Source organism: Ornithorhynchus anatinus, chromosome 16 (genome assembly GCF_004115215.2).
Source record: "Ornithorhynchus anatinus isolate Pmale09 chromosome 16, mOrnAna1.pri.v4, whole genome shotgun sequence".
NCBI lineage: Eukaryota > Metazoa > Chordata > Mammalia > Monotremata > Ornithorhynchidae > Ornithorhynchus > Ornithorhynchus anatinus.
The window spans coordinates 30,533,006-30,557,414 of NC_041743.1; the positions used below are offsets into that span (position 1 = coordinate 30,533,006).

The window sequence follows — 24,409 nt, forward strand, 5'->3', positions numbered from 1 at the left end:
AGTCCTAATGACATTCCCAGCCACAGAGTCCCTGCTGGCAACAGCGTGGATGTTGGATAAAAGCTGCTCGGCTCTCATTTGGATTTCTTCCAAAACACTGGCCAAGATTTTTCCATAGATCCGACCTCCGAGTTGCAGAGGGAGGCCCCAGCAGGTTGGGGGAACGAACCAGGTTCACAGATCCCTCTCCTACCTGACCCTCTTTTGCTCCCTCTCCACACATCTCCTCTCGTTGGACTCACTGCTTTCAAGGATCGAAGATGGTGTGGCATGAGACTGAGAGGGATCAGAGTCAAATTCATGCACACTCTAAAGAGGTGAGCTGAGCAGGGAGCGAACTGAGCATTATTTTTTTACCTCCCTCCCCCCCGCCCCCACAAGATGAGGGATTTAGCTGAGGAGCAGTGCTAGTACTGGGAATTTTATAAGCATAGAGATCGCCTGAAAAGAACACGCAGTTAGGGGGAGGCCTTCTTCGGATAACTATTAGAGAGCCAATTTAACCATCAAAGAAAACAGTTTAAACTAAGCATTCTGTTTGTTCTTGGATTATTGCAGGGATTATGGTATCTCTACCTGTTAGGCCACACAAAAATGAACCGCGGATGGCTCTTTCCTTATAGAAATTGCTTAATTTGAAAAGGGGAGGGGAAAACAAACATAGTTAATTGTTCGATTGTTTTTCAAGAGCTCGGCTGTCTGAGCTAAACATACAAACCATCAACTCCCAACCTACCCCTGGAGAACAGAAGTCTGATCTGAACAGCAAACAAACAAACAAAAACCACAAACCCAGACGGGAGCAGGTGAGAACACTCTGTCCCCCAAAAGGGCGTGTGCCACGTGCACAGCTGGAATTGAACGCAACTCACTGAGCCAGGAACATATGTCACATCCCAGAACTCCGACTCAGCAGAAAGGGGGGTAGGGGGGTCACAAGGAAGAGAACCTTAGTCTCCAGCAAAATTCCCCAGTTTTCACCCCCATCACCGGAGCCCTGCCGCTTCTCTCAGAAAACGTGAAGAGTGAAAGCACCGACATCCTAAAATCGTCACGACTCTGAGTTCCGTATTTGAGATTCCCCCCACATGGGGTTTCGTTTCTCTTCCGTTACTGATTTCCAGATGGAAATGTGCCTAAATCATTAAACAAGCAAGTCTTTCGTCTAGCTAAATGCTAACTGCTCAGTCTCTGCCTGAGTAATCAAGCAATCGTATTTACTGAGCCCTTACTGTGTGCAGAGCACTATACCGAGCACTTGGGAGAGTCCAGTACCATAGAGTTTGGCAGACACGTTCCCTGCCCACAACGAGCTCACAGTCTTGGGGGGGAGAGAGGCATGAATATAAATAAATACATTATGGGTAGGTACATAACTTCTGTGGCTTTAAATTCTGCAAAGCCAAGTGCAAGTAGGTGGAGTGGGGTGAGTAGGTGGGGTGTTGATGTTTGAGATGTTAACCCCTTGTCGGGACTGATTACTTGGACATTAGACATAAGCGACTGCCTAGACTATTAGCTCACTGAGGGCAAGGAAAGTGTCTACCAACTCTCTTCAATTGTTAGAGTGTCCTCTTCCAAGCGGCTAGTACAGTGCTCTGCCCTCAGGAGGGCTCAAGAAATTTGATTGATTCATCACTCATGCCACCCAGCCACGGGAGCCCTGATTCACTGTTGGTCCTAGAGTTTTTCTCCTTCCTTCTCTGAGAATATGGGGTCCCAAATCAACATTCCTAGCACTTAGTACAGTGCTCTGCACATACTAAGCACTCAATAAATACTATTGAAGGAAAGGAAGCAGAGCTCATAAATCCCTTACACTCCAAAGAACACCATTTCCCTAACACCAGCTATGGGTACAGTCCTCACAAACAGAATGATCTTTACGACCACATCCGGGTCATTAATCTCACACGCTATATCCACAAACACAACCAAATCTCTGACCATTTATGGCCGGCCACTGTGGCTTCTAGATAGAACAGTTGAATTAGGGCTACTAACCTTTCTTTAGCTGTGAAAGAGAGCATCATAATCAATATTAGTGACACACCAGCTAACAGCCATTAATCTAATTAGGTAAAATGAATCCCATTTCACAATGTCCTAGAAACCAACACTATGGCAACATGCCAGAAAAGTACACACATCCAGATGCATTCTGCTTAGGAGGGCAGACCATTCAAGAATTGGACCCTAGAAACACAGTTTTTCTATCTCACCCATCAATGGGCTCCCCCTTCAGATTAGGAGAAGCCAAACTAAAAGGCTCAAAATCTCCCTCCTTTGTAAAGCAGTGATGACCTATGCCATGTATTGGTTTGGTATCACCCGTATCAGCCATACTGGTAAACAGAGTTTAATGTAACTGTTCATAAGTATCACCTTCAAACCCCTAAGATCACATTATGATCCAGAGGGCACAAACTTTGCTGTAGACCCGGTTTAAGTGAAGAGCTTTATTGTTTTGTATTGTATTTTATGTATTTGCATTGTATTTTATGTATTTTGTCTTTTTTATTGTTGTTTTATTGTTTTTTATTGTATTTTATGTATTTTGTCTTTATGAAAACATGTAATGCCTTAATAGATCTGGGATCCGACAATTGCTAAGTAAATTTGACTGCCCTTAGGAATTCATCATGATCCTGAGATTACTGCGAGATGGTTTAGCTAATCCTGTCAAAATAGAGGTATGCTACTGGACCCAGTCCCCCAAATCAATGAGGTAAGCAAGGTTGTGAAGTGGGTCCAGATCCGTGAACTGGAATGGTCAGTAGCTAATCAATTACTTCATCACTACTATTATTGCTTCCACTATATTTTTTTTTAAGGATGCAGTAAAAAGCAGCCTCATTCAACACATCAAGATGGCTAAATGTTGGGAGACAGCTCTGGCAGACAGGCCAGTCTGGTGTGCTGCAATTAAGAACGACATGGCTCTTTTTGAGCAGAAGCACTGAACGTTGTAAGACTCAGAGACACAACTAAAAACAGCACCGGGCCCTGCAAGCAACAGCACAGCCCAACCGGGTCAAGTCGGGCAATGCTCGGTCAGCCACCCATCATTCTTGATGGGAGATTCCACCTTAGTTTATTCGGCTTACTTAGTTTACTCATTTACTCATCTCGTCTATCCCGCCACCGACCCTTTTCCCACATACTCCCCCTAGTCTGAAACTCCTTCCCCCTCCATATACGCCAGGCCACCATTCATTCCGCCTTCAAAGCATTGTTCAGGTCAGAGCTTCTCCAAGAGGCCTTCCCCGATTAAGCCCTCTTTTCCCCAGCTTGGTCTCCCTTCTGCGTCATTTATGCTCTTGGATCTGTGAACTTTGTCATTTGATATTTGCCCCACCACCAACCCCACAGCACTGATGTATGTGTCTTTAAATTATATGTTATGAATTAGTTACATATTTATTCATATTAATGGCTGTCTCTCCCTGTAGACTGTAAGCTCATTATGGGCCAGGAATGTGTCTGTTAATTCTGTTGTACTCCCCCAAGTGCTTAGTACAGGGGTCTGTACACAGTAAGAGCTCAATAAACACCACAGATTGATTGATTCCAACCTCCCATTAGCCTAGTCTGTCACACCACAGGTTAAATTCACAGTCAGCTGTATCTCTCTTCCTCCCACCTGCTTTAAAGTCCGTTATCATGCCAGATTTCCCTTAATCGATAGAGACGCTGATGCAAGTATAAGGGTGACAGGTTGAATGTTTTGGAATGTAATATTTCTGTCTATGAAAATGAACTTTCAATGTGCTCTTCGTTGGGGATAAGGAGGTCGGTAAACTCATATATTTCTTCCGATGAATTCACTGAATCTTAACCTTATTGATACCCACAAAATTTCTAAAAGAATAAAGGGTACAAAACTCAGTTGGCAAAAAATATTTTGAAAAAAATAAACCCACCAAGAGATTGCCCAAAGTGGCCAGCAAATCAGTGGCAGAGATGGGATACTGATCCTAGATTCCTAATTCTATGGCCAGTGCTTTTACCACCAGATCTGGCAGTCTGTTTCCATCATTATTATTATTTCTGGAATTTGTTAAGCACTTACTATGGGCCAGGCATTCCACTAAGTGCAGGGGTGGGTACAAGCAAATGGGGTTGGACACGGTCCCTATCCCACATGGGGCTCACAGTCTTAAGCCACGAGAAGCAGCGTGGCTCAGTGGAAAGAGCACGGGCTTTGGAGTCAGAGGTCATGAGTTCGAATCCTGGCTCTGCCACTTGTCAGCTGTGTGACTGTGGACAAGTCACTTAACTTCTCTGTGCCTCAGTTACCTCATCTGTAAAATGGGGATTAAGACTGTGAGCCCCACGTGGGACGACCTGATTCCCCTGTGTCTACCCCAGTGCTTAGAACAGTGCTCTGCACATAGTAAGTGCTTAACAAATACCAACATTATTATTATTATAATCCCCATTTTACAGATGAGGTAACTGAGGCACAGAGAAGCTAAGTGAATTGCCCAAGGTCACACAGCAGACAAGTGGCAGAGCCAGGGTTAGAACCCAAGTCCTTCTGACTCCCAGGCCTGTGCTCTATCCACTAGGCCTTTTCTGAAGGACAGTTGGTTCTGTCCAATCCTGCTGTCCAGCAACTGACCACTTCTATCAGACCCTTTTTTGGTCACTTTTTAGCTTGGCATCATTGACAGCATTTGAAGTGCTTCCTTGAACAGACTGCCCCATGAGGTAAAGAAATGGAAAAGGAATGGGACATGGACATTTTGGAATTATTTTGCCACATGAACTATCCTTCCAAAAATACAAAGGCAGAGTTTTGATATTAAAGATACATTAGTTAGCCTGATGAGGCTTTTTTTTCCTCCCCCAAACCTAATGCTCCTGTTTTTATTTTGAAATCAATGACAATAACAAATTTTATTATCTAGTTAAAACATCTCCCTGTGGTGTCTATCAGGCACACTTTGCCTGAGAGGAAAACCAGAAAGTGAAACTAATGGAGAACAAAAGACCCAGCCTCAGAAGCTTAAAACCCACTGGGAGCCTGGCCTGACATGACATTGAGCTCCCAGCCCAGAGCAGACAATCCATCACAACTGGTTCCCTCATCTGCTCAGGCTATTCCTCGTCTACTTTGGTGTTAGCCAGCCAGGAATCTGACCTTCCAAAGGGGTTTGGTCCCCCAAAGGGCTCTGTCCCTGAGCTTTTCACTTCACTCTGCAGTTCTGCTACTCCACTCAGATCCCGTGGTCTGAACTTGGGTGCAGAATCTGGCCTTCTCTGCCATGAAGTGAGGCATCCAGTAGATGTAAACTCTTTGAGGGCAAGGACCATGCCTCCTATTTTCACTGTGTGATTCCAGGTACCTGATACAGGGCTCTCTGTACGGAGAAGGCCCTCAAAAAATGCTAACTGATTTTCTTCTTTCTTCCTCTCGACAGGCTGACTTCAGAAATATTTTCTGCTCTATATGAGGTTTTCCCTGTCTCTTTCAGCCGGGTTCGTGTGTGGGGACAGAAGTTGTCCTTTCTCCCAGCCTTGATTCCATGACATCCCAACAGTACCATAATTGTAGAGCTGACTTCTTTATTTAGGATTTTGTCAACAAACCTTTCATTTGAAAAGCAGTCATTTCAAGTGAAATGCAAGTTGATTATAATAATAGTAATAGTGACAATATCTGTTAAACTCTTACTATGTGGCAAGCATAGTTTAGATACAATGTAAGCCGGTCAGACACAATTCCTGCCTGGTATGGGGTTCAAAGTCTAAGGAGGATATCTAGCAGGTATTTAATCCTGAGTTTACAGATGAGGAAACCGAGGCCCAGTGAAGTTAAGTGACTTACCCAAGGAAAGCCAGCAGGTGTGCTGCAGAGGTGTGATTAGAACTTCTTATTCCCAGGCTCATGCTCTTTCAACTAGGACCCGATGCTTCTCGTTAGGTAGCTGTTGGGTATCCAGCTCTACATGAATGCTCATTATTACTGCAAGCTTACAACACAACCAGCCATCTTCCTGAAAATAATATCACGATAAAAAGGATCACTTTTAAGAGGAGAAAGGAAAATTGAAAATATCAAAGACAGGTCAGTGTTATCCAACAGTCGATTAGGATTTTAACAAACCTCTCTTTTGAAAGGGAGTCATTTCAGGAGAAAAGTAAATAGCTGTTGGGTAGCACTGACAGTTCAGATTAAACCCAAGACTTGAAGAAACCAGTTCAAATTTTTCAGTGGATCCAGTGTCCTCTGGGATGGTGTTTATGAGTTTTGAAGGGCATGGGGGTGAGTGTTTAGCTGATTCTCTGTAGAGGCCTGACAAGCATGGATATGTGGAATAATCTGATAAAACATTAATTCTGGTTTCCCGGAGGTGGGGCGGGGGGTGGTGAGGAACAGCAGCCAGGAGCTACACAACCTTTTCCAGATGAACTTGGCTTATTTATCTTCTTCCTCTGTGTCCGTTTAGCAACTTGTCTACTGACATCTTATATCCTGGAGTGCTGAGACTCATGCTCTGGTGGGAGACATAGTCCTCCACTCTGTTCTTGCCTGTCATGCTTTAAAAACCAAAAGTAAGGTTCAAGCATATGGTTTTGATTAGATTCCTAATCAAATCTTTTGGACCAGGAGACTGGCATTAATCAATAGAATCCTCATTTTTCAAGACCAGCAAACAAGTATTTCGGGGTGGGTAATACCCAAGAAAGGGTCAAATCGAAAATTATCTTGGTGACTGAAAGGGACCCTGAGCAGAGAAACAGCTATTCAGGCTACGTTAATATCTCATGTCACTGACTGAGGGGGCTATCCTTTGAAATTCTGTTGGAATAGTTTGTGGGTGGGGTTTCTTAGTTGGCATTTGTCATAGTCAGGCTTCCCTCAATTCTGGAAATTGATTCAATATCCCCCAATGTGCAGTTTTGAGGTTTTCTTCCTGTAACAATTTAACAATGTCTCCTATTCTATCAAATAGTACTCTCCCAAGGGCTTGGTACAGTGCTCTGCACACAGCGAATGCACAATAAATGCGGTTAAGAAATGGGCCAAATTGATGGCATTTTGGTGGGTAAAGAAGTAACTGAGATCCGGCCCTAATAGGAAGAAGCATTGGTTCCACGATGGGTTGGTGCATTTTGCTCTTCGAAATGTTATTCAGGTGAAGCTCTTCAAGATGATATGACAAAAGGGTGTTTTTTAACGACTACTGTTTGATCAGGCCATCGTTTAAATTGCTAGGGCACCCAATATTCCGAGCAGGGGCCGGGACCAAGGAAAAGGGTGGTGGACTTTCTGTGGCATTCCACAGAAGAAAGGGACTCGCGGGCAGGGAGCAGACCGAGATTGGGAGCTTGCGTGCTTTCCTCTGAAATCAAAGCGTGTGTGGGTGAACCTGGAGCTGAACCTTGCCCACTGCAGGGGCAAGGGGCACCCCAATCTGGGCCACCACAACCAGGGCTCTCCCGGCCGATCACCGAGAGCTGCCTCTGCCACCTCCACCACCGCCAGGCTGTGTGGGTGATGAGAAATTCATGCACATGTGACAGTTCCATCACTGAACCAAGAGATGGAGAGGCTGCTCTGGCAGGAGTTGATGGGAGATTCATCTCCTCCCTCATCAGCCTGGGCTCTGGAGAAGGGAAGACTTTTTCCCTCCTCTCAAATCAGGAAAGTAGCACAAACTGAAATGGCTCTGTCTCAGCTCCTCAGAAGGGTTCGTGCTGCCTGAGGTTCATCTCCCCATTTGTCCCCAATTATTATAAAATAAAAATTGCAGTATTTAATAATAATAATGATAGTATTTGTTAAATGCTTACTATGTGCCAAGCACTGTTCTAAATGCTGGGGTAGATACAAAGTAATCAGGTTGCCCATATGGGGCTCACAGTTTTCATCCCCATTTTACAGATGAGGTAACTGAGGCACAGAGAAGTTAAGTGACTTGGCCAAGGTCACACAGCAGACAAGTGGCAGAGCTGGGATTAGAACCCAGGTCCTTCTGATTCCCGGGCCCATGCTCTATCCACTAGGCCTGCTTTCTCCCAGACCCCAGACTCTCTGGTCCTGGCCCCAGGGGCAGAAGAGGTGAAATGAGAACAGTTGTGTTTGTTTTCTTTTTACTTAGAAAAAAACAATAATAAATCCCCCGGAGCCAACAGCGGTCCAAGGGAAGGGAAACCTCCTAACTGGGGAGTGTTGTGGCCACTGCCCAGGCCAGTGAAGCCTCACATGAAAGGCATGCACCAGGCCAGCATCAGATTGTCATATGACTGGCAGGGCGAGGGGGTGCCATGTCAGATTGTAGTTCAACCTTGGGATCAGTAGAATTGATAGGACACCCAGGCAAATTTGTAAACCAAACAACGCTTCTTATGAAAATTGCACCCCTATCACAGACCTCAAATGGATGGCTGTCACCAAATTTTGCTACTTAGGCAGTGCACTATATGAAGATGTGCAGGTAAAATAAGTGGAAAACCAGAGCAAATAGATTAGCATGTCTTCAGTGAAATTCAGAGGGTATGGCAATAACAGCGCAACAAATACCACATACAACTAAGTCCGAAAGACTTGGTAGTAATCGATCCTCTTGACCGAAGACTAAAGGAGGTCCTGAAGGGAAGAAAATATGCCCCCCCTTTTTTTTTTAAGCCCTCCCCGTACCTAGTTCTGGTCTTTGAATATAGTGGCTGCTGAATAAACACTGCTGACATTTTAGAAAGACATATAGATAGAAATTACATTTGGGCAAGAAAACAGCAAAAGGAAAACTGATTCTGGAAAAGATCCTTTTGGTCCGCCAAAAAAAATCAAGCTGAAAGGAGTTGAACAGTCTCTCTGAAGTGGTAATTTTTTTTTTTTTAATTCACTGGAGGAAAATGTCTTGGCTGAGAAAGCGGAGCTAATTTTGTAAATAACAGCTGGGTGAAAAGTCGCTTGAATTAATAACCAATTTTAAATTAGCAGCTTACAAGAAAAGGTTTCATGCTGAATGAGAAAAACAGTGGGGAGAGCCGATGCTCCAAGAAAAAAAAATTGCCAGGAGCAGCATGCCATATTTTGAGGGTGACTTTAAAGAATGATCTGCCTTGCCCAATGGCTATGAGTGATCTGCAAAATGACCTCAACAATAGTTCCCCAAAATTGTAGAGCATTTGCATGCTGTACCATTTTATCCTTACAAAATTTCGGTGAGGTAGGAAGACACTATCTCCATTTACAGATGGAGAAATTAAGGTCAGAGTGGTTAAGTGACTTACCTAATTTCTCAGGGCAAGTCAAGGGCAGAGCTGGAACTATAACTCAGGCCACTTGACTCCCTGGTCCATACTCTTTCCAATAGATCATTTGCCTCAATTCCTCTGGAACAAGCACGTGATCACGATGTCCAAGGAATCATATGTTAACTGGCACCAAACCCAGCCAGCATTACTAATAAAGAAATGATTCCCGAGAGCTCATTTTTCATCCTGGGGACCCTAAAGCCCCCAGGTTAATTTTCAGAAATGCCAGAGCAAGGTTTAGTACCAAAGGCCAGCATTCATTATCCTTCAGCACATGGAAGCTGATTTTCAGCACCAGTCTCTCCTCTCTTTTACAGACATAATCTATCCAGGCTAATGAGTCACTCCAAGTCATTTCTGTCACTTCCACGCTTGTATATTTCTGAAAACGATGTTTCTGCTTCCCTTTGCACACTTATGCTTCTTGCATTTATGCTTCCTATTTTTTTCCAGGGATATTTGCACCTGCCCTATCTCTCTCACTTAGATTGAAAATGCCTCAAAAGCATACTGCTTTTTCCTCTCTCTAAATGCTCTTTCTCATTTTCTCTACATCATCATTATGACCATGTGTACTTATTGAATGTCTACTCTATGCAAAGCACTATATTAGATGCCTGGGAGAATACAATGAAATAGAAGGCATAGTCCCATTATAATGGGATTGTTCAGAATTCAAAATTTAATGCTAAACTTTGCCTATTGAAGTTGCTCAATATATACTTTGACTAACTGAGGAACAACTCTCAAGGATCCACTCTGTGGGAGCTACTGGTGACAGTGATATAATTTGGCCCAGTGCTTGGGAGTACACTTCTAGAGTGTGAGCCTGTTGTTGGGTAGAGATTGTCTCTATTTGTTGCTGAACTGTACTTTCCAAGTGCTTAGTGCAGTGCTCTGCACACAGTAAGTGCTCAATAAATACGCCTGAATGAAGGAATACACGAACCAACCAATCCTTAATCACCACTGCTCAGAAGCCTGGTAAATGAATGACCCCAGGTGGATTGGAGTCTCGGCTGATCCAAAAGGGCTCCTCCACCACCAATACCAGCCAGCTGTCAGCAAACAGTAATTAGTCTGGACTTTCAGGAGGTGCCTGCTGGAGGTTTAAGAAGATCTGTGGACTCACCCGTCTTAATCATACACCGGAATCAGCCCCCTGGTGCCTCTGGCCATCGAGTCAAGCTTCGGAAAAGCTTTTCTAAAGCTTCCACACTGGGAAGGATAATACCTTCTTGGACCTGGGTTCTAATCCTGACTCTGCCACATGACTGCTGTGTGACCTTGGACCAGTCACTTAGCTTCTCTGTCCCTCAGTTACCTCATCTGAGGGATAAGAATGAGAGCTCCATGTGGGACAGGGACTGGGCTCAATCTGATTAACTCGTATCTACCCTGGCCCTTAGAACAGTGCTTGTCACACAGTAAGCGCTTAACAAGTACCATTATTATTATTGGCCCGAGGGCATGACAGCCCTCTTCATTCTACCTACCCTTCTTTGAGTGCTACCAATTTTCTCTGCCAAGAAATAGAAAGCTGTGTCATGGGTGGCAGCCCTGGAGTCGGAGACCATTCTGCAGGTGTATGGGTGTGCTTGAAGTAAGGTCAAAGGAAATTCCTAAATTACAGGCTTCCAGAGTGCATTGCCTCACCGTAATTTAATGCAGACAAAGCATTAATAGCATCAAACTTATTACTTCACCATCTAGTGGCTGAAGCAAAATAATGCTAGAAAAATCTATCACATATACCCATTACTGATGGGAAAGGGTGATAAGCATTCCTATCTCCAGCTACATTTGGGAGAAAAAACGCCTTTACATCAAAAATATTTGTCCCCAAAATAATAATAATAATAATGTTGGTATTTGTTAAGCACTTACTATGTGCAGAGCACTGTTCTAATCGCTGGGGTAGATACAGGGTAATCAGATCGTCCCTCGTGAGGCTCACAGTCTTAATCCCCATTTACAGATGAGGTAACTGAGGCACAGAGAAGTTAAGTGACCTGCCCAGAGTCACACAGCTGACAAGTGGCAGAGCCGGGATTCAAACCCGTGACCTCTGACTCCCAAGCCCATGCTCTTTCCACTGAGCCACGCTGCAATGAAAACCAGTCTCAAAAATGAGATTGGTTTGATTTAGATCCCTAGCAGAATGGACCAGATTCTAGATGATTAACTTTTAGGAAAGTGTCTGTTTAAAAGGTACTGAAATAAATGTGGCACAGAGGGCAACTTAAGATGTAGCATGGACCATTCCCTTGAAATGCTAATAACATTACCTGCATGAGAAAATGGCACCCAACTCAAATGAATTTTCCAGTAGAAATTTCCACTTTAGCCATAATCCTACTGTACTGTAATAACAGCAGCCACTCTATTCTGGAACGAGAAACTAGGCAGCCCACAGAGGCAGAGGAAAGGCAGCCTTCATTGTAATTCTCCATTGCTTGCTGGTTCTGTCTTTTTTCCAAAGGCCAGACCCAATCTAATAAAAAGCTTTGACTACTACTACCAGCCTCCTTGCAGAGTTTCCTGCCTCCTGTCTCTCCTCACTTGAGTCCATTCTTCACTCTGATGCCCAGATCATTTTTCTACAAAAACATTCAGGCCATGTTCTCCCACTCCTCAAGAGCCTCCAGTGATTGCCCACTGGAAGCAGCATGGCTCAGTGGAAAGAGCACGGGCTTGGGAGTCAGAGGTCATCGGTTCGAATGTCGCCCAGCCGCTTGTCAGCTGTATGACTTTGGGCAAGTCAGTTAACTTTTCTGTGCCTCACTTACCTCATCTTTAAAAGTGGGATTAGGACTGTCAGCCCCAAGTGGGACAATCTGATCACCTTGTATTCCCCCCCACCCCCATTAAGCTTCGTATATAGTAAGCACTTAACAAATACCATCATTATTATTATTATCCACCCCTGCATCAAACGGAAACTACTTATCCTCAGCTTTAAAGCATTCAATCACTTTGCCCCTTCCTACCTGAGTAGGGTAAGAGGGTGCTGCAGATTGTTCATATTTGCTGGCCTCTAATGCAGTCTGCCTGTTGGGTTATTCTAGTCCTTATCCAACACTTATATTTGGGAAGGAAGTGGGGAGGAGCTGGCTGGACTCTCTGCCCACCCCTGAAACTTCTGTCAAACAGATTTCTGGGCTAGAAAGGGGGGAAAAAGCATATAATCTTACAGTCAAAAAACACCTGTTGGTACAACCTCAACCTAATACATTTCATTCCTTTCATGCCTAATCACAACAAAAAGGATTGAAAGCAAATTCCCCCATTGTTAGGTAGCTAATGAAGCTGATTTCATTAGGACTTGGCAAATATGCTTTAACCTGTTAGGTTTACCTCTTCCAGAATCGGTTAGTGCCTTACTGGTCCTCCACCCACGAAATTCCAGTTAGCTGAGACCCCGGAGGAAATTATTAGAACCACTGTGGGCTAGGTGGAAAAGGCATGGGCCTGGGAGTCAGAGGAACTGGGTTCTAATCCCAGTTCCGCCACTTGTCTGTGTGACTTTGGGCAAGTCCCTTAACTTCTCTGTCCCTATTACCTCATCTGCGAAATGGGGATTAAGACTATAAACCCTATGTGGGACTTAGAGTTCCTCTGTTCCACCTGATAATCTTGTAATTACTTCAATCCTTAGTACAGTGCCTGGCACAGTAAGAACTTAACAAATACCATTTTTAAGAGAAGTAAGTCTAATGACAGATGAAAATTTCACAATGCCAGCTCAGTCTTAACAGTACTAAAACTAGTCAGCTGCCATTTAAACTTTTTATAAGTCAAGAAGTAGCTTGAGCTCAGATGGAAAAAAGCATTTTTGCTATGGTTGTTTCTTCTTTACGCATAGGAGCTTGTGAGTGGGCAACTCAGCACTCTTATCAAGTAGCCAAGTGTCCCGGACTCCAGGAACACTCAGTGGTGTGGGAGGGGAAGGCTGAGCACTTGGAAAACCTATATACACATTTTTTTGTACAAAGCATTGGGAAGGATACAAACTAATCATGTTGAGCACAGTCCTTGTCCCATTTGGGGATGAGACAGTCTTAATCCCCATTTTTCAGGCGAGGTAACTAAGGCACAGAAGAGTGAAATGATTTGCCCAAGGTCACACAGCAGACAAATGAGAGCTGTGATTAGAACCCAGGACCTTCTGATTCCCAGACCCATGCTCTCTCTATTGGACCACAATGCTTCTCAAGCTCATGCTGCAACTACGGTTCTCAAGCAGAGGTCACACAGAAATTGAGGTCATTGACCCTAAAACATTGTGAGGCCCTTCTCCCACTTAAAAAACTCCCTCTGGGCAGGAATCAAGACTAAACAACCAACTGTTCTGTATTGTTCCTTTCTTAGCATTTAGCCCAATGCTCTGCACACAGTAGGCACCCAATAAATAACATTGAGTGGTTTAAGGGCTGCCAACCCTGAGAGGACCTGCGTGGGAACACTGGTGAACCTGGTCTAGCTTCTGTAGTGGAAATACCTTGTTTTCGATTAAAGCAAATTAAAAATAAAATGCTTATAGGTTTTTCTTAATGGTATTTAAGTGCTTATTATGTGTCATGCACTGTTTTAAGTGCTGGGGTAGACACAAGGACACAAGTTAATCAGGTTGGACACACACCCTGTTTCACATAAGATTCAGTTTAAGTAGGAGGGAGAACAGGTGTAGAATCCCTTTTGCACTTGAGGAAACTGAGGCACAGACAAGTGATTTGCTCAAGGTCACACAGCAGGCAAAAGGTGGTCCAGAATAAGAACCCAGGTCCTTGGGCTCCCAGGAGCGTGCTTTATCCACTAGTCCATGCTGCTTCTGTATATTTTTTCATCAGTTACAATGCAAGTTAATTTTGTAGGTGGAGGCATACTCAATTCTTCCATTCTATTTTCTCATTGCATTTTTGGATCGTGTGCTGCTAAAGAATTAGGGAAAGCTCTTCCAAGGACCCAGGTCTATCTGGATAGATTAGGAGATTGGAAACAACAGTTTGTGGGTGGATCCATCACTGGTTAAGCACACGCACTTTAATGGGCATTTTCCTTAACGTGGACTTATCAAGCAGTCTCTGGGTAATTGACTATTTAAGGAAAACTTCATCTCCAAGGTATTTTAATAGTAAGAACTGAAACACCTCATCCTGCTGAAAAACATCCCTCCCAAGTCAAGTCTGCAAGAAAGGAGAGACTAAACTAACACTAAGGCACAATTGGGCACAGTCATTATAGAGCGGTTGCTGATTGTTGACAGGGAAAGTTTTCTCTTTCTGAATTAATCTTTCCGAATTAATTTTGTGAGGACCTTTTTACCCAGGTGAAGCGAAGCTTAGATGGCTAATTGCCAGGGTCTTTTCTTCTTCTTTCAAAGTCTGAGATCCGTATTGACTTTTCCAGCAACTTCATCTTTCATGGGTTCTCAATACAGTAACAGCGAGGATTTTGAATGCTTCTTGCCTCCTGAAGTTCAGATTTGATCACAGACTTTGCCACCCCAGCTTAGTTTCTCAATATCATGCAGCCAGAACAGCCAGAGGGCCTAGAGTTCACTGATTGGCTTCTTTCTACCCTTCCATCTTGCCCCCTGCCTGAAACTCCCTTCCACCTCAAATCCGCCAAACCCCAGATCCCCATATTTACCAATTCACTTTCAAAGCCCTTCTGAAATCCCACCTCTTCCACGAGGTTTTCCTTGATTATTTTTTCTTTTTCCAGGTCACACCCTCCTACCTGATATCACAACACTTCCACGTCCATCAGCTCTCGAGGCTCTTTTTGAATTTATCAATTTACATAGTCAACTATTTAAGAACCTCTTCCTCCTATATATATTTCGCCCCCGACCCCCTCCCCATTAGACTCTAAAAACTCCTTCAGAGCAAGGAATGGTTTTGATCTAGAACAGTGCTTTGCTTGCAGTACACCACCCTCAGTAGATACAGTTGAATGTTTGGATGAAAAATACTATTTTTTGGTGTCATTTTCAGTCGGTTTTCCCATAACATGTTGACTAAATTTCTAATGTTTAAAAACTTTTTCTTTCAGTTTTGGCTTCAATTTTTCCAATCTCATGCCTACTCCCCTTTTGCTACTTTGAACTCCTTTGGTAATCTGTACCTCCTTGGGTTTTTTTTTTTTTTTACAGTTCAGATCTTCACAGCACCGTTTCAATCAACCCCTCCTACCTTGTTTGCACTTCTAATGATGTTCCTTACCTTATCCTACTCTCCTGGACAATTCTGTTCCTCACCTTTTCTTCCTAAACAGACTTTTCCACTAATTCCCTCACCCTGGAAAAAAACCCAAACACTCTGTAAGATTCATTTTTTATGTTTTTGATTTTTTCCTCCTCCTCCCTTCCTATTCCTGGAATCCTGACTTCTGAAAGAGTAAAACAGAATATATTCAAGGCTTACTTCACCACTACATATGTAGGTGTGATGAGAAAGTAAGTGCCTGCCATGCTATTTATGTTGTAGCATTTTCTTTATGGACATTTATCACTTTCTAAACATGTCTGAAAAATTAGGAGCATTCAATAGCGTGTTCCCATTCTGACTAGCCGACAGTACATGATTCAAGATGTGCTTCGCTCTGACAATGGTAAAGGAAAGCAAAAGTTTACTAACATTTTGGGGTTTTATATACAGTAAACATGTACAATTTAAGCAACTCTTTGTATCTGAAGCAGTTACTTCCATGCAGTTTCAGAAAGAAATGTCCTGGTCAGTATACATTTTTTTTTTCCTTCCATATATTTAAAAAAAGTCTTCGGTGAATCAAATGATACTGAAAATTCAATTCCCTCGATTCCACAATAACTGCAAATGGTTTGTGTGACATTCATGACACGCAAAAATTGGTTTTACATCCAGCTTCAGTTAGACTTAGCACTAGAAAACTTTCAAAAGACTTCATGGCAGCGCATTTACAAATATACTATTTATAATGTATGCATTGATACAGAATGACATAAAAAAGGCAAGGCATTCTTTTATAGACATAACAATCAACAGTACAATAATTCAGATTAAAAGTACATTTTTTGTAGACTGTTTACATTTCGTTTAGCTTTTAACCACACGTCAATGTGGTAGAGTTATTTTCCACAGCGAAAGTCCTGTGTAGTCCTGGTTAAGACCTAAACATCAGAAGAAACATGACCTTTGATTGAATAAAAGCAAAACAAAACAAAAAAAGTTAGATACTGTTTGCTGATACTATCGTGATTGGAGTTGTCCTAACTGTGCCTTGTAAGTTTGTGTGTTGTGCAAATTACTGCCAACTGCACATCTAACTAAAAGCAAGTTCTGACATGCAGATTAAAGACATAACTGAGGTGCACTACAGACTGTATGAGTACTCTGCTGCATTCCGATTCTTTAAATCACCAAGAGGCTATTTCTGCACTCTATGTTCTGATGGTTTCTGCATCAATCGAGGCAGATGGGGGAAAGCGAAGAATGGCTAGTCACAATGACAGACCAATCATCTAATAAAGTATATTCCCGGTTCCTGCTACTGAAAGTAGAGGCTTAAAGAGTTGTAATACCACTTTTTAATAGTGAAATTTTAGGCAATATCCTGGTGATTTAAATGCTAACCAACTGGACGGATTTTTTTTGATTACTGACTCTGTTATATTGTACTCTCCCAAGTGCTTAGGACAGTGCTCTGCACATGATAAAAGCTCAATACATACAGTTTTCCCAAAACCCTTAGGAGAACATGGAATGCACAGTTGATGCAAATGTCACTTAGCCTCTCACAGATCTGAAATGCCAATTCCCATAAACCATTAGCAAGGGCAAAAGATGAACAGGACAGCACAGGAAGTCAAAATAACCACCACAGGCACTGGAGCACCAGACATCTTACACTAAACAGTTTCAGATAAGATCACTGAAAGCACTTCCAGTAATGTTCAACATGCTTAATACTCATTCCTTGATCCAACTTTTATGAGGGCTATTTCTGTCATACTTCTCACCGGGTCTTTAATGAACTTAAAAGGAAGGGGAGGGAAAGCCCGATACCTGCTTTGTACTTTTCTCACCTTTCAATCTTTTACTTCTCTCCTTACTTACTCCCCACACACACCCCTTATCTGAAGTCCTGTGAGCATCTACCTGGCCGATGTAATCCTTAGCCAAAATTGGCTGTTCGCATTTGCTGCACAGCCTTCTAGAATGTGAATCTGAATATTAATAATAGTTTCTGGGGGGTTTACAGAACAGGGCATTGACCAACACCTACTTAACAGAATTTAACTAGCACAACTTGGTCCAGATACACAATCTTGTTTCCCATTACATGCCAAAGGTTTTCCTTTTAAAAATCTACTAAAAATGTTGCTCAAATTATGGTTAGCAGGTTTCTACTACATTATTCAATAGCAGAGTCACAAGTTTATGGCCAAACACAGGTTCACCATGATGTCCTGCAAATAATACCGGGATGCCTCTAAACACCAAATTAATGTCTTGATTTTTTTGTCAAATTTCAAAATCTCCGCTACTTATTTTTTGAGGCAGCACTACGGAAAACATCAGAGCAAGGCTTTGGGGAAAAGCTTTTCTCAAAGGAATTCAGTCCACTGACTTTCTGTTCCTCACTTTAGATGGAAGGAATTTTGTTTTTTTTTTTTTACTTCTTCCTCTCATTTGATTTAATTTGGTGGGATTCACAGATTTCTTCCCCTTCTTTTGGGTGGGGATGCCTTCCCCTCCCAGATCTGTTTGACCACACTCCGCCCTCGCGGGTGAGTATATGTAAACTCAATTAATTGAAATTTGGTACAGTAAAACAGTCTAGAAACTAGTTGGAAATCAAGTGGATGTACACAACAGGGAGATAGGTACATTTTGACATAGAATAGTTTATCCATTTAAAATGAATCAGACTGTACAGTTACGATAAATTCTTTAGATATATGCAATTAACTTTCAATTACAGAATCCAACCTTTAACACCACAAGGACAAAAATGCATTTTATGCTAGGGACTATTCCCCTCTCAGAACATCTCTCCTACTGTACTCCTACTTTCCCCTCTCTCATTTCTGCAGGTACTGATCTCTTGGAATGTGGAACATTAAACCCACCAAACAGAATTCGGGTATTTTGGCTAATGCATATTAATGAAAAGAGACTTCAAATAGGATTTGTTTTGTAGATTAACGTCCTTCTAAATTACTCTTACTAGTCCTAAAAGCATACTGAAAGGGACTCATTTTATTTAAAAGACATAACAAGTTCGTTATTTTGGGTAAGCCAGCTCTACTCCACTGCAGTTTCTACAAGAGTCAGCTCTAAAACAATCACACAGTTGCTCTACAATGAACCTTGGGAAGGCCATTATTCAGATCCATCTATTTACATATTAAACATCTGGATTTCATGAATAGAGTCCCATTAAACGTCCACTCTTGCTTCTGGCTAGTAGAGGCAATGGAATCCAGGTGCTTTTTTTCAAGGAGGCAGTTCACAAGAAGAAATTCAATTTTTACTCCATCTATACAATGATCCCTGAAATCTCTTTCAAAGGTAGAGTCAATATTCCATTAAATATTGTCTTCATCTTGCCCTTTTGTATGTAACAGGCTACCATAAATTAAAGGAATACTTCCCTCATCACGGTGGGGGGTTGGGGGGGAGGGCAGGCATGCTTAAGACCCAATGAATATCTCTTTTCATTTTAAGGATCATTAAAATTTCACATCTTCCCCCAAGGAAACTCTCAGGAGTTAGATTACAGTCCTCGATGTCAGGGTCCAGCATCTTCACACTTTTAGTGCTGAAAAAAGGGAACTCCAGAGAGAGCTGTAATGGACTAATTTCCTTAACTACAAAGTCAAATTTAAACGGAAAAGGCCACAGTACATGGGAAAAGAAGAAGAAAGGATGTTACTTGGTAAAAATCCAGTGACATTTACAATAGTTTTACAGCACATTTAGCCCTCTAAGAGTTTCATATCTCCACCTGCCTTCCACTTTAAAAGTTGCTCCTTGTGAGAATGTAAGACAAGTACGAATACAGGTTTCTAGATCAATCAGTCAAGGCAGTACAGTAACTCAAGAATCCTATTCGAAGGGCAGGAAACCACCCTCGGGTCATTCCTTCAATTTCTGGGCCTTAGAATAAATATTCGTTTGGGGCCTATTGAGAAATTTTACATTTTGTTAAAAAAAATTTCCTGCCCAAGTGACAAAACTCAAGCAGTAATTCATAATTCATATTCACTTCAATAGTCTGGAATGTAACCGCCTTCTGAGTCTCCATGATGGAAAAAGACAAAAACAAACAACCCAACTTATACTGGCACTACACAAGTAGTATTGTAAGCAGCAAACATTTACTGCAGCATTGCTAGTCCGAAAAGCAGCCAGAGAAAAGAAATGAAACGAAATAATAGCACATGCGTGGCTTACAGTACTCCCACTGAGCGACCAACAGCCTCTTTGCACAACTGAAAATGTGCCTCTCTTTTCCTAAAACTGGATTTACTATCAAGAGAGGAGAGATGAGGTTAAAGTGAACAGCTCTGGTACTGAACAGAAGAGTCTAAAGCAAGTGCCCCACACGTGGGGAAAAGTGCATTTCGTTCAGCAGCAATACAGCACAGTGTGAAGATATTGTGCTTGGACGCAGAAATTCCAGAATGGAAAGATGTACAAGGCAAGTCAAGATATAAAACCATAGTACATTGTTAAATAACCTTAAAACTTACATACATTGCAGTGTTTAAAAGAGACATTCAATTCATTTCATTGTACAAGGATGGGGAGAAATCCTTAAAATTACCTGTGTAGTTTATGACATAATAAATACGTACATATCTATATAGGATTGTATATCTATACATACATGGAGAATGTGTGTGTAGGTCTGGGGTGAGTGAAAGAGAAAGAAACAGAAAGCAGGGCGGGGGTGTGGGGAGCAGAGGGAATGGCAAGAGAACGAAAGAGAGAGAGTGTGAGAAAGAGATCGAGAGAAAAAAAAGAGAGAGGATTTCTTACGGAGTTTTTTTGTTAGACTTTTTGGAACTGCTACTTCTCAAAATGTAAATTGCTTTACACTGAACTTATTTCTCATTAAACACCCAAACTGAAAAGATTATTTGTGCTAGAAAAGATCTCACTCCCCCAAAAGGCTCAGTTCAGATATGATTTGCCTCACAACTGAAAACCCAGAGAAGCACAATTAAAATAATTCAAGCATTTCTATCTTTTCAGTTTACCAGTTGTTTTGATAAGCAAATATTCTTATAGTATATAAACCAGCTGATACAAATTCTTCAGAAGCATATAAATTCTAGATATGATTGATTAAAACAGAGCAAATCAAAACAAATAAAAAAATCCAGTGATTTACTCTGACTGTAAACAATATATAAAAACCATTTCGTTTAAAATCTCAAAATAAGTTAAAGAATAATCCTACCTTCAGGGTATGTGATACTACGGGGCTCTGACAAACAGGAGGGGGAAAATGGGAATGAAAACTTGCATCAAATAAGTTTATACATAATTTTTCCAAATGGAAAAGAAACCTAACCACGCTTCTTTTGTCCCTTAAATTTAACAACCAGTGAATTTGCTGGCAATTGTTTTAAGTGAACTGGCATATTCCATATTACTCATCAGACATCCATCAAATTCGGCAAAGAAAATTAAACAAGCAATTTGTACAGAATAAAAAAAAATCTAAATGGCTATGATTCCTCTATTAGCAGAAACACATAATGCAGTCTTAATAAATCTGCCATATGTATATCGATATCCACAGATATAGATACAGATATAGATAGGAGATGACATTAATGCAGTTTGTATTTTGTACAGTGTATGGGACCGGCTGATTTGCATCAAACCATGGCACGGTATGGACCCTGCATCTTTAGGAACTGAATGATGAAGGAAGGGCCCCCGGCAACAATCTGAGGTGGAAGATGGCTGAGTGGACAGTTCTCAATACTCATGATTGACAGTTTGCTGCAGAGCGCCAACTCAAAGGGAAGGCTGTGCAGGTTGGGGTTGTCATTCAAATACAGCTCTTCTAGGTTCTCCAGTGTTCCTGGTTAAAATGAGATGAAATTGTAAATTAGCTGGATGCTTTTATTAGTGTCAGAAACACCAAGAGGTTCCCTAAAACATGGGACCCTCTCTAATATGAGAGAAATCAAATTCAAAAGGAAAGCCAGCATTTGTCTGATCCAAAGAAACTGCACATATCCCTGTCAATCTGTATCCCCAAAAGTATCCTACCTACCGCAGGTATCTTACTCTGGCTGCTCACAATTGCTCACTGAGCTGTTTCAGAATCAAGACAAAATTGTTGATCATGGGAGAGTCATCATGACCGACCCATAAGATCACCACCACATATTAAACACTCGATCCATTCAAGTTCACTCAAACCAATTCTGGAATCCTAAACCAAAGCTTACCCCTAAACTCTTGCTCTAATCTTTAATTCAACTCTGCTCTAAACTTAGTTTTAATACTAACCCAAAAAGTCAGTATTAAATTTTTAATACTGATTTAGGTATAATTACGTCGATTTCTGTTACATATAAGGCATGAACCCTTATGGCCAGTTGTTAGGTATGATCAATTCTGGAGCAGAGATAACACTAGCTCTCAAATCCACAGGTCATTTAAACATACCCAAGTTATTCTCGACCCACATTCTGGCAAATATCCATTCTGGCAAATATCTTCCTATCTGCTCTAGAAGGCTCTCTCTGTCAGGCAGAAGTGGATGTATAGATCCCTTCAAACCTTTTATTCTCGAAGGCAGAGGTTTTCAATCAGGGACACTGCTGGGAGAGGACTAGAGGTATTTTATCAAATGCTTACTGGGTGCAGAGCACTGTGCTAAGTGCTGGGAGAGAGTATACAGGTGGAAAAGCCTCCAAACATTGCCCAGGACCCAGATATTATGGCGGGGCAGTAGCAACAACAGTGTCTAAAAGTAGCTCTCATAGTAATGGTAATTATTGATTATTATTACTGTTGTGTAATATACTACACTCCTGGGAACGTTCAGCAGAAGGAAGGGGGGGCATGTTCCCTGCCCAAAAAGAGATTACATGATAACAGGGGAGACAGACACAACACTGGTCACTGGGCTGCTTCTTTCTGGACTCCTTGAGAGGCGAGAACTCAAACACCACTGGTTGATTGATTGGTCCTGACAATTCAGAACCAAGAACCGATAAAGAGGAACTGATTAAAGTACCATGGGGCTTGCACAGTGCCATTTCCGCTCTCTCATCCCTGTCAGTCATGTTCCCGCTGGGCCACGTAGAAGGCAAGGAGGTGGCAGGGTAGTACAGCAGCGATGTCGCACTTATTAAGTGAGCTCAACAAAGTGCCAAAGTTGTACTGCAAAGCCACCCCCAGAAGGCAACTGCCCCCATAGCTCTGACTTTGATGCAGCTCTTCTGCCCGTCACCACCGGCTCCCCAGAATCCATGTCTCGGCCTGGAGTGCAGCAAAAAGCAGTCCCGTGGCTAGGGGAGTGGGGACTCTCAGCTGCCTGCAGCAACCGGGTCCGCTTCTTTTCTCTCTTGGAGTTCCCTCAACTCTGGTTGCTGCGTCTCTGCTTCCCCTCCCTGGGAGTTTTCCTCTGTGAGGAAGGGGGAATGGGCACTGTTGGATGGAAGGAAGGACTTGAAGGCATTGGGGAGATATGACATCTTGAGGTTATCCTTATATACTTCTACGATTTCCTCTGTGTGTAACTGATTTTAATGTCTGTCTTCCTCTGTAGATTATTTGGAAGAAGGAATCAAAACACTCGCCACATTTAGGAATTAGCCTCAAAACAGGAGGAGGTCTAAACGACAGCATATTAGACTCTTTTCCCATCCTTTCCTAGAGAAAGCAGTGGCAGGGATTCTTAAAATGGGCTTTATGCTCTTATGCTTTGCTAAAATTAATGCCAACCAACCTTATCACCTGTTCTTTCAGTTCTGCAAACATACCTGTGCTTCTCACTGTGTTATATCCCAATCTGTATTATTATTTGTACGTAAGTGTTTATTTTGGATTAATCGCCATACTAGACATAGGGGGAGCTGTTTGCTTTTTCATTTCTTCCAACATGAATCAATTGCCCAGAATAATATTTGGATAAGTCTTAACGGTCAAAATATTTCTAATAAAAATGCTAGTTTTGCTATAAAAAATCTGATCCTTACAGTGGGGGAAAAGTGTATTTACTGAGGTTTGGGATATTAAATACGACAACAACTATTTCCACCTTTTTCTTCAACAGCATCATATTGCTGGGTGGAAAGCTTGCAGGAACATTTGAGCAGGTAGGCAGGCTCAAGCAACTGTGACTGCTGGTGAAAATAAAGTTGCATGTAGACCACAAATGTTCCCACCTAAAAGGCTCTGGATTACAGATGCTGCTTGGTCTCATGCAGTTTTACAAAAGAAATAGTTACTGCAACCTCCCAAGAGACAAAGTCCAGGGGAGAATTGATACAAGACTGGCAGTTCTACCCATCCATGAAAATTCTCTACAGAAAGCCAGGCATCGACCAGCTCCTTTATGGTGTCTGCACCAAATAACCAAGTTCTTACAGAATACATTTCTTTTTTTGATGACCTGATGTGTATAGGCATGACTCTACCCAGGGCAAGCCACACCCTTGGTGACTAATTCATGTTCATAGTGAGAGGTTATCTTCGTGCCCCAATCCTTAAAAAATCATTTTGATAAATTAATGGACTATAAGTATAGGATGGGCTATTAGCAAGGAAACGTTAGAGGAGCTGGAGGAAGGATCCTCCAGACTGTAAGCTCATTGTGAGCAGGGAATGCATCTGCCAACTGTTTTATTGTGCTCTTCTAAACACTTGGTACGATGCTCTGTGCACAGTAAGCATTCATTATCATTGATTGACTTAAATTAATAGATAGGTCTAAAATGGATTCCTAGAGGAATAAGTTAGGGGTATTTAAAGGTACACCCCAAATCATGAGGATAGAGATCAAAAAAGGTAATCCTCACACTATTTCTTCAAGCACACTTTATCTTTTATTTTGGGAGACAAAAATACTGTGCTGTACTACCACTGGCTGGTATGACTCATATTCTTACATTCCCACA

The 24,409-nt window shown here is 42.1% G+C and overlaps 1 protein-coding gene across 3 annotated transcripts in view; it reads right to left on the bottom strand.

The window, feature by feature from the left end:
- Positions 1-15,877: 15,877 nt before the first annotated feature.
- Positions 15,878-24,409, bottom strand: part of SHOC2 (SHOC2 leucine rich repeat scaffold protein) — a 58,761-nt gene continuing 50,229 nt past the window's right edge. For all 3 annotated transcript variants that reach the window (XM_029080337.2, XM_029080336.1, XM_029080338.2), the window contains exon 9: positions 15,878-21,357. In XM_029080337.2, coding sequence (XP_028936170.1) covers positions 21,149-21,357 — 209 coding nt within the window. In that variant the 3' untranslated portion in view covers positions 15,878-21,148. The remainder of the gene's footprint in view (positions 21,358-24,409) is intronic.